At 36.0% G+C, this 11,849-nt stretch overlaps 1 protein-coding gene across 1 annotated transcript; it reads left to right on the top strand.

Annotated features, from left to right (window-relative positions):
* On the top strand, nt 1-11,809 carry lins1 (lines homolog 1). Its single transcript, XM_052561434.1, has 7 exons — nt 1-180; nt 793-1,080; nt 1,998-2,087; nt 2,195-2,339; nt 3,586-4,164; nt 5,764-5,950; nt 11,092-11,809. Exons 2-7 carry the CDS (start codon nt 802-804, stop codon nt 11,696-11,698), a joined length of 1,887 nt encoding a protein of 628 aa, XP_052417394.1. The 5' UTR covers nt 1-180; nt 793-801; the 3' UTR covers nt 11,699-11,809.
* Nucleotides 11,810-11,849: the final 40 nt, after the last annotated feature.

Below are 11,849 nucleotides of genomic sequence, written 5' to 3'. Positions count from 1 at the left end.
GCTGTATAATGGCAAACAGCACGCCATGTGGTTTATATGGAGGCGTTTGATTCTTGTAGCGGAGCGGATTTTATATCACAGCTGAAGAAAAGATGCCAGGTTTTAAATGAGTAGTAATAAATGCTATTAATTACAGTATGAGTGTATGATTTAACCGGAAGCATCTTTCTACAGATCACGGTAAGTCACTGGATACAACCACTATTCTACACATCTCTAGTCAAACTTCGCGGCTCTCTGAATATGGCGTTATTTTTCTATTTAAGAACCTTTCGTCAACTATATAAATTGCAGAGACCGATTCAGTGCCTTTAAGTAGAAATTATAAAGGATACCGAGAAAATTGAAAATACATCGTGTAAGCAACCAAGATACTGTCATCAAGTATTTTAATAATAACTTGTTTTATTTCTGTGGAAAAGCTCGAAATGTCCTTAATAAGTACTTTATACCAGTAATTGTGTGTGTTTGGTGTTGTATTGTGATTTTATTCGTTCGTGTTTTTATTAAATATATAACCATAATAACAAACGGCTGCTTATTTAAAGTAAACACATTCAGGACAGATTACAGGGTATGTGTTTAAGACAAACTGAATTTGGCATGACTTACAGAAATACATAGTCAAAATTTTGAATAGCAGGCATATCATTTCTTTGGAGGCTCCTAAAAAAGAGAGTCAGGAAATCATCTTCCCTTGTTCAGCCAATCAGAAACAATCCCTGCCTGTCAATCATTGACCATAATCAGGTTTGCTGATGTTGAGTTGTGTCTGGCCTTTTATTTTCACAGAGTCTCATCATGGATGCCTCAGGATTGGATCTCCAAGCTGTTTTTGGGCTGTTACGTGCAGGATCTGCTCCCAGCGTGAGCAGTGAAGAGCTGGCCAGGAGAGTCTCATCATGTTTTATGAGTCAAGCGCCGTCTGTCACACACACAGACCTCATGTGCTTGTGTCTCACTCTTACTGAGAGCATCATTAGCAGACTGATGGCACAGAGTCTGCCACAAGATGCCACAAAGTACTATGAAGATGTGATGAGACGGCTGTTTGGAGAAATGCATCTGATGGGAAAACTGGTAGGTAAAATCCAATTATATTATATTTTGATCAATAAAATATTGAAAGCACATTTCTTCCACTAAATTCTCATTACATCAATGTTATATTTATTTAGAAATATACCCTCTTTTTCTTTAATTTGATATATTATTTATATCTATATTTTATTTATAAATCAGTATACAGATATATATCCATGCTACTTTAAATTTATGCTGATTTAAATATATATTTTTAATGTATTTATATAAAAGTTATTCATATCAATGCCAGCCAAAAGTTTTTGGAACAGTTTTTGGACAGCAAGATTTGAATATATTTTAAAACGTAATTTATTTTTGTGATCAAAGCTGAATTTTTTGCATCATTCAGATGTCTTCAGTCACACATGATCCTTCAGAAATCATTTTGATATACTGATTTGCTGCTCAAGAAACATTTATTATTATTATGTTGAAAACAGCAAAATATATTATTATTATTATTATTATTATTATTTGGGTGGTGGGGGGGGGGGTTCTTTGATGAATAGACATTTCAGAAGAACAGCTTTTATCTGAAATAGAAATATATTTTTTTAAATTATAAATGTCATCGTCATCATTTTTTGATCAAATTAATGCACCCTTGCTATCTAAAAAGTACTAATTTCATAATAAATATATAATTATTTAAATATACTGAGTCCAAGCTTTTGAATGGTAGTGTATAATGTTAAAATAAATGATTATCTTTGGATCTTTCTTCATCAAAGTATTAATTAAAAAGAAAAAAAATTGACATATATACATACACATTGCACAAAAAAGTAAAATATTTAAATGAAATTATTAAAAAATATTTAGCTAATGTAATGTTCATTTTTTGTTATTTGATTTATATATTCATATTTGTCAGTGGAATATGTTTTGACTGGTTTGATGTCTTGATGCAGGTCTCTCTCCTCAGATCTGGAGACAAGCTGGTGTCTCATTTATCTGGAAAGTGCATGTCAGTCTATATCATCAATGACATTTGCATCTCTGTGAGTAATTGGGCTTCATATTAAGATAACTTCCAGCATCGGCAGCCATATCACCCTGCAGTCCGAGACCGGTCGCCCACTGAAGCTAAGCTGATTGTTGATTTCAGGGAGGCAGCAGCTGGATGTGGAGACACGCGTGTGCTGAAGTGTTTGAGAAATCAGTGTCCAGCGGTGAACTGGACTCCTGTCTGTGGTCCTTGACCGCTGTGATTAAAGCAGTGCTGAGAGGAGACACGGGCCCCAATCAGAGAGGTACTGAAGAGTCTTCACACACAGACACTTGCTTTATTATGCTTATCTGGATTGGATTCAAGTAGAAATTTATGCAAGGTTTAATCTGAGGTGGAGAGAGAGGCAGGACCTCAGGAGAAAATGTTCATAATTGACTGAAAATGTAAAACTGGTGGAAAAGAGGTGGAGTAATAACAATGTAAACAACTCTTCACTTACATCTGAACCTAAATCAGCTTGGAATTACTTATAAAAATTAATTGTTGAAGTGACGTGACATTCAGCCAAGTATAGTGACCCATACTCAGAATTCGTGCTCTGCATTTAACTCATCCAAAATGCACACACACACAGCAGTGTACACACACACACACACACACTGTGAACACACACCCGGAGCAGTGGGCAGCCATTTATGCTGTGGCCTTGCTGAAGGGCACCTCAGTTGTGATATTGCTGGCCCGAGACTCAAACCCACAACCCTAGGGTTAGGAGTCAAACTCTCTAACCACTAGGCCACGACTTCCCAAAAACAAGAAATGGTGATTAGCTGCTAGGTTAAATCTGGTTATATCTGTGTATATAGTCAGAATAACGTGTTTACCAAACATTTGATGACTTATGATAATAATAAAATAATAACTTCCAACATAAAAATAGAATGGTTTGAGAAAAGCTGGGTCATTATTTTTTATTAAATCACCTTATTCTCAAATAATTAAGTTACCTTAAACCCATTTTTTTATGTTGGACATTATCATTTTTATAATAATAAAACTGTTCAACGTCCAAAAATAATGAGTTTAAATTATTATTATCATTATTATGTCACCTTAAACCCATGTTTTCCATGTAGGACATTATCAATTGAATAATGATGATAATAATAAAATGGTACTCTTCAACATGAAAGAATAATGGCAATAAGGTGACATTATTATTGTTATTGATAACAATGATTATATATTAAATCATTATTTTTCATAATGGAAGTTATTGTTTTATTATTGACAATATTTTTTTAAATAGTAATAATATCATTTTTTTTCTTATTAATATTAGAATGGCAGTTAAACAACAGTACCAAATGAATTACAAAATATTGTAGTTATTTTTGAAGCAATATAATACTCATTTAGAACTGATAACTCTGGGTTTAATATATACTGTGTTACTTTAGACACAAAACGATTTAAATCCAATCTTTGGCTTCTCATATCAGAGGACGTGATTTCTTTTATTCCCAGCTGCTCGTTTTTCTCCACAGATGTTTTGACCAAGCTTCTTTCTGGATTGGATTCCTCCATCGCTTGCTTGTACACACACCTTCTGACTCCAGACACACAGGAACTTCACAAAAGAGAACCGCTGAGTCTCTCTAGAAGCATGTGTGAGTTCTTTGACCTCCTGGAGGTGCTCAGCGCTGCCCGGCTCAGATACGGAGTCTGTTCTTCAGCTCAGAGAATCATGTTCGTTGAGTCGCGAGCGCTGCTTCATGTCGTGAGAGCTGACGTGGAGTATCTGGTGAAGAAACGAGCGCTGCTGCTTCTGAAGAGAAGTCTTCTGCGGAGAGCCGGGGAGGACTGGGCTTCAGCTGAAGCTCAGTGTGAATCACGTGAAGATCCCGGCCTGACAGAGGACACGCTGATCATGGCAGATAAAGTGCTACAGGAAGTCACTGCAGGCTGGCTGAAGGAAGTCCCTGTGAAGGCTCAAGCCAGTTTCTTTGGAGGGAACTGTGAAGTGAGTCTCGGCAGGACACAGACGGACGATGTGATTCTGAGAGCCGTGAGCCTGATTCTGCTGAAGTCACTGGAAATACACATTCAGTCCCCTCCGAGGAAAGGTGACTGTCATACTAGAGTTCACTGGTTTTCACAGTATCTTACTAACAGCTAGAACATGACCATTTACATGCTGGCTTCACAAAGTCTCTACTAAAAGGATGTCTGAAAGTTTGAAAAAGAGTTTTTTATATGCTATATGGTTGCTAAGGTAGTGACTGCTCAGTGAATGCCACAGTGTTGATAAATAGTTGCTAAGGTGTCCTAAATGGTTACTAGGTATTAAAACACCCTTACAGCTTTTATAGAAAGCAAGTTAAATTAAAGCAATACGCCCCAAGAAGATGTGATTTACAGGTGAATTTATAACAGCTATGGGGTTAAGCTGGTCTAAATTCACTTTAAACCACGGCTTCACGGGGCTTATTGCTTTTATAAAATGGTTATTCGATATACATACTGTAGTAAGGTTTCACAGAATAAAACAAATAAAGTGTAATGGTATAAATAAAAACAGTATTCATCCACCAAACAATGTAGTTCCTCAGAATCAGTTGTGGTTGGAACAAAGTGGTTGCCGAGCAACACACCGGAGTAAACAAAGGTGAATGTTTGTAGTGTCATTTACAGCAGCTTTGAATGTGGCTCAGCCAATCAGAATCAAGGACCGAAACTCTCCACTTTATAATTTTTAAGGAATAAAAAGCATGTGCTTTTTATTAAAAAAAAACAAGTCTAGATATAATACTGCCTAATATTTGTGTAATAAAAAAAAAAAACAATTACATTTGTGATATTTCTGGAATGAGCAGTGCCATTTTGTGTTGTATTGTTACATAAAAACAAACAAAAAACAGTAAAAAAAAAAAAAAAAAGGAAAGGAAAAAATGTTTTGTTATTTTTGAAAAAGCTGAAAATAAAATTTTAATTTTAGATAACAAACTTTAGGGAACTGAAATACGTGAACAATACTTATTAAATACAAAATTATAAAACTATTTTTTTTCTTTTAATAAAAGCTGAATAGAAATAAAAAAAGAAGAATGATGAAAACATAAAAAGGACAAAATTTAAAACTGAAAAGACAAAAAAAAGCTATAATATATGCTATCAAAGTATACAAATAATACTAAAAATGCTAAATAATACTAAAACACTGGTGCCACCATAACATAAATGAATTGCATTTTTTGAATGATTTTGGATAAACTGATTCACAAAGCATTTGGAAATCACTTGACTGAAAGAATCTTTGGCCATGTCCAAAATCGCATACTCTTGACTAGGAACTTCTTTTGGACAAGTAATTAATTAGCAACCACTAAATTGTAAGTAAGTTATATATAAGTTCTTTACTGCAATTCGTAAATCTTCTCCAATGGGCTCATGAGTCCATCAGATGCACACTTTTCAATTTCGCCAGAAACAGTAGGTCACCCAGGACTTTTCGTCCATTGCTTTCAGAAACACTACTCTGCTCATTTACTGTTTTTCACCTAAGGGAAGTATGCAATTTCAGATGCAGCCTTTTTAGTTTATAATTGCTAGTATATTCATATTCATAATCATTGTCATATTTAATAACACATGCCATTTAATGAAGTTCACCAGCAGAGGGTGACGTATCCCTGCATAATGCGTGTCTTTCCTGTGTTTTTCAGGCTCTCAGAGAGACATTGACGTCTGTGGGTATTTAACTGAGCTCATGTCCTTCCTCCAGCGTCACGGGACTCTGGTGTCTCCAGACGCTCACAGCTGCTCCTGGGTGTCTGTAGTATTTGCTGAACAGGATGACGACATGATGGAATCAGCCAAGACTTTGATTGGATTGTATTTATATCAGAAAAGGTTTGGAATTGTTTTTATACATCCCGTTATAATGGAACTGTACAAAATTATGTGTTTCTTCCAACGGAAATTAGTAATTCTGAGGCCAGTGCTAATATCTAGATATATCTAGCACTGCTGAAAGTAGACTCAAATGTCGGAAAAAAAAAGTTTTCTCTGCTCACCAAGGGTGCATTTATTTGATCAGAAATACACCAAAAACAGTAAACAATTTAAAATAACTGTTTTGTATTTTAATATATTTTAAAATGTAATTTTTTCCTGTGTTCAAAGCTCAATTTGCAGCATCATTACTCCAGTCCGTATTTTCATTAACATTAATAGAGATTAAGTGTAATTTATTGTTCATGTTAGTTTAGTTCATTAACCCTAACCCTAATAATGTATCTATCTATAGTTTAAGAACCAATTCTCACTCTTAACTAGTTGCTTATTAACATACATAATACTAGCGGTTTATTAGTACTTATAAAGCTCATATTAATGCCTTATTTTGTGTGACCATATTCTCAAATCACTTAATCATACCCCATATCCAAACTTAACAACTACCCAACTAACTATTAACAAGCAGAAAATTTGAGGTGAATTGAAGAAAAACTCTTAATAGTAAATAAATATGTCCCCGTCTTAACAAATAAAACAAATTATTATTAAAGGTTTATATATATTTATAGAAAGAGAGAGAGAGAGCATGCATGTTAATAAGCAACAATATATAGGTGCTTCTCAATAAATTAGAATGTCGTGGAAAAGTTAATTTATTTCAGTAATTCAACTCAAATTGTGAAACTCATATTAAATAAATTCAATGCACACAGACTGAAGTAGTTGAAGTCTTTGGTTCTTTTAATTGTGATGGTTTTGGCTCACATTTAACAAAAACTCACCAATTCACTATCCTCACTATCTCAACAAATTAGAATACTTCATAAGACCAATAATAAAATACAATTGTGAATTGTTGGCCTTCTAGAAAGTGTTCATTTACTGTACATGTTCTCAATACTAGGTAGGGGCTCTTTTTGTTTTAATTACTGCTTCAATTTGGCGTGGCATGGAGGTGATCAGTTTGTTGCACTGCTGAGGTGGACAGGAAGCCCAGGTTTCTTTGACCGTGGCCTTCAGCTCATCTGCATTGTTTAGTCTATTGTTTCTCATCTTCCTCTTGACAATAGCCCAAAGATTCCCTATGGTGTTCAGGTCTGGTGAGTTTGCTGGCCAGTCAAGCACACCAACACCATGGTCATTTAACCAACTTTTGGTGATTTTGGCAGTGTGGCCTGGTGCCAAATCCTGCTGGAAAATGAAATCAGCATCTTCAAAAAGCTGGTCAACAGAAGTAAGCATGAAGTGCTCCAAGATTTCTTGGTATACGGGTGCAGATGACATTGTACCCCAAATCGTCACAGACTGTGGAAACTTAACACTGGACTTCAAGCAACTTGGGCTATGAGCTTCTCTACCCTTTCTCCAGACTCTATGACCTTGGTTTCCAAATGAAATACAAATCTTGCTCTCATCTGAAAAAAGGACTTTGGACCAATGGCAACAGTCCTTTTCTTCTTCTCCTTAGCCCAGGTAAGAAGCCGCTTTGTCTCTGGTACAGGAGTGGCTTAACAAGAGGAATATGACAACTGTAGCCAAAATACTTGCCACGTCTGTGTGTGGTGACCTCTTGATACCTTGTCCCCAATCCTTGTGAAGTTCTCTAAAATTCTTGAATCGATTTTGCTCTCTCAATCATCAAAAGGATGCGTTTCTCTCTGTTTGTTGTGCATCTTTTTCCTTCCACTCAACTTTCTGTAAACATGCTTGGATACAGCACTCTGTGAACAGCCAGCTTATTTGCAATTAATGTTTGTGACTTACACCTCTTGTGAAGGGTGTCAATGATTGTCAGAGACCATTTTGAAGGCTCCAGAAATCTTGGCAGGTGTTTTGAGTTGATTAGCCGATTGCCATGTCATATTCTAATTTGTTGATTGAGAATTGGTGGATTTTTATTAAATGTGAGCCAAAATCATCACAATTAAAAGTAAAAAATACTTCGACTACTTCAGTCTGTGTGCACTGAATTTAATACATGAATTTCACAATTTGAGTTGAATTACTGAAATAAATGAACTTTTCCTTGACATTCTAACTGATTGATAATCACCTGTGTGTGTCTTTTATATATATATATATATATATATATATATATATATATATATATATATGACAGTGCACAGCATAAATGAGTACACCCCCTCTAAATTTTAACAAATTTAGCAATTACTTTTTACTCAGAAGACATACTAAATAAATAAAAGTGTATAGGTTTAAGGCTATTTTTGATCAACAGGTAAGTATATTGAACTAAAACTTTTAAAGGCAAGTCATTTCCTGACAATTAAATATGTTATATAGCCCACTGAATCTTACACAGACTTAATGCTGGCAGTGGTGGAAGTACTTGGGAGAGAACTTCATGGAGACTTATTTCTTAGCATAAAATAGGACAATGGTACAAGAGGAATACCAAATTATTGTTTTAAGTGTAAAAATATAGCAGACGTAGCACCGACATTCAAAAACAATGGACTTCTGATAAGGCTCCTGAAATACTCAGGTCTTCACTTTAAGTTTTCATTTAGTGATGAGTGAATTTTTGCTAGAAAAAGAGCAGAAGAAATAACATGCAAGTGTCTCAGAGCCAGCAAAAGCTGTGAAAAGAATGACACTCTATCTCAAAGAGCCTGTAGAAGTGACATACATTGTTGTTGTGCGTTACTGTAGCCAAAGGAAAATAAACTCATTTAACCTCTTCCAGGTCCCATATTTACAAAATATTGACTTCTGGGGATCCATACTCTGGTCTCAAGAGACCAAGTCAATCATTTCGGATCCAAAAGCATCCAAAATGTTCTGGTATTACTAGAGGGAGGAGTACAGTGAGAAGTGCTTGGTACCCACAATGACGTTCAGTGGTAATAAAGCTTTTATATAGAGATGAATGAGTGCTAAAGGTGTGAGTTAATCAATGCTGGCATGAATTCACACACCTCTGTGTGATGTAAAACAAAAACTTGAAACAGAAGATACCCTCCCCTCATTCCCTGCATTATTGGGCATTTTATCAGCATGACCATGAATATATTCATTTTCCCAAGGTGAAAATCCTTCAGTGGACACGTGTTTCACTCAATCTTAACGCTCTTGAGCAGCTGTGGGGGATTCTGTAAAACTCCTCATTAAAGACCAGAGCATTTAAGGTCATCTGAGTTAAACAGCACAGATGTGAAAATTTGTCATGAACTTGTACACACAGTGACAAGAAGGGTCAGAGCAGTATACTTTAAGTTTTGGGGGACATACTAATTACTAGAGTATTATAAATTTTCTGAATTAAATCTAGGGTTTACTCATTTCTGCAATCCTTCATTTAAACATAATTGGCAAATTATAGAAAATACTGGGATATATTTTGTTGTTTTTAATGTTTAAATTGTGCCATCTTTCCATTAATTATATTAGTGATATTTAAGAAAATACATCTTTTATATTTATTCAGAGGGGGTGGACTCATGTATGCTGTGCACTGTATATACAGTGCCTTGCGAAAGTATTCATACCCCTTTATTTATTTCACATTTTATGTTGCAGCCTTTTTTTTTTTTTTTTTTTTTTTACATCAATCTACAGTACATACACCATAATGACAAAGCAAAAACTGTCACAAGTAGTACAACTAAAATATGTACATTGCATAAGTATCCTTAACTCAGTTCTTAGCTGAAGCACTTTTACAGCCTCAAGTATTTTTGTGTATGATGAGTCAAGATTTGTGCATTTGGCAATTATCTGCCATCCTGCTCCTCATCTCTTCACCTCTCAAGCTCTGTCAGGTGTGATGGGGGCAGATGCATATTTCAGGTTTCTCCAGAAACATTTCTCTGGGTTCAAGCTTAGGTTCTGGCTGGGCCACTCAAGGACGTTCACAGAGTTGTCTATAAGTCACTCTTGATGTCTGCTTATGGTCATTGTCCTGATAGAAGGTAAAGATTCTGCCCAGTCTGAGCTTCTAAATGCCCGGGACTAGATTAAAAAAATATATATTTTGGTGCATTGAGCTTTTCTTCTACTCTAGTTCCTCAGTCCCTGCTGCTGAAAAACAGCCCCACAGCATGAGGCTGCTACCAGCACACTTTACTCTTGGGATGGTACTCTGCAGGTGATGAGCGGAGCTGGCTTCCTTCAAACATGATGCTTGGAACTGAGGTTCATCAGACCAGATAATCTTTTTTTCTCAGATTCTGCTTTTTTATGTAAATTCTAAGTGTGTTTTCATGTGTCTTTACTGAAGAGAGGATTGAGTCTTGCCACACCTCCATAAAGCCCAGATTGGTGGAGTGTTGCAGTGATATTTATTCTCCTAACTCCACTTATGATCATGGAGCTCAACTAGTGTTACCATCAGGTTCTTGGTCACCACACTAACCGAAGCCCTTCTCCATCACCAGCTCTAGGAAGAGTGCTGATTGTTCTAAACGTCTTTCATTAATGGTAACTGACACTACATGCTTCTGTGACCCTTCAATGAAGCAGAATTCTTTCTGAACTCTTCCCCCGATGCAATCCTGTCTCTGAGCTCTATAGGTAGTTATTTTGACCTCAGGGATTGGTTTTTGCTCTGATATGTGTTTTCAGCTGTTAAGACAGGTGTTCAAAATCATTCAATTGAATTTGCCACAGGTTAACTTCACTTGAAGTGTAGTAACATCTACAAGCAATATGAATGTTCCTGAGCTAAAGTTCAACTGTCCAAAATAATGTTTTGTTTATTTGTAATAAAGATATTAAAAACCTGTGTTTTTCTTTGCAATTAAGGTGTATGGAGTTTAGAATGTTGTGGGGAAAAAAGCAATTTAACATAGCATCATAACAAAACATGAAAAAATTAAGGGGTATGAATAATTTCAAAAGGCTCTATCTATATATTTGTGTGTGGGTGTGTGTGTATATATATATATATATATATATATATATATATATATATATATTAGTTATTATTAAATATATAAGTTAAGAATATGTCTTAACATGTCTTAACACATAAACGTAAGTAAATGACAAATATTCCTTTGTTCTCTTCACAGTTTGAGCTGCTCAGACTCTGGGGTTTGTGTCTGGGGTTGTAACCCTCACTGTCATTTCATACTTCTGCTCCGCTCCCTCTCCTTCGACCACAGCGTGCTGCTTGACTTCCTCATCTCCTCTGAGACGTGTTTCCTGGAGTACTGCGTCCGCTACCTGAAGCTTCTCCGTGAGGAACAGACGTCCTTCTCTAGCTCTTGTCGTCATATTGAAGATTGTGATTGTGCTGGAAGAAGAACCGATCCCGCTATTCAGGCTCCTTCTGCTGTTTCAGAAATGCTGGATGTTGTTCCCTGCACTAGATCGTCAGCAGGTAATGATGTCCAACGACTGGTTGATTATGGGAGCTCAGACGAATCCGAGGAGGCAGAAGAGCGTGTTCCTGGCAGGAAGTCTGGGAATACTGAGGCAGATTCTGGTAGGACTCAATCTGGAATGGTGCAGACTGAACATGAATCTGATTCTCTGCTGGGTAAAGTGTTTGCGTGTCTTGTGGACTTGAGGACCGCTGTAACCAGACTACATAACAGGGGTCTCTTCCCCTACAACCCTAAATCACTTCTAAAACTGCTAAACAGCATTGAACCCCAGAGAGACATGCTTAGTTAGCTTTGACTTAAAGCTAATGAACAAGAACAGATTAAAACTGATAAGAAATGTCAACCTGTTATGACCTCCTCAATTAAAGCACTGAATAAACACGTCACTGAACCAAAAAAATCTTTTTTGCATCAAAATTATTGTAATGGAAGGATTTAAT

Source organism: Carassius gibelio, chromosome B7 (genome assembly GCF_023724105.1).
Source record: "Carassius gibelio isolate Cgi1373 ecotype wild population from Czech Republic chromosome B7, carGib1.2-hapl.c, whole genome shotgun sequence".
In the NCBI taxonomy this organism is placed as follows: domain Eukaryota; kingdom Metazoa; phylum Chordata; class Actinopteri; order Cypriniformes; family Cyprinidae; genus Carassius; species Carassius gibelio.
Note: the sequence above shows the minus strand (reverse complement) of the source record. Positions and strands in the feature narration are given on the sequence as shown.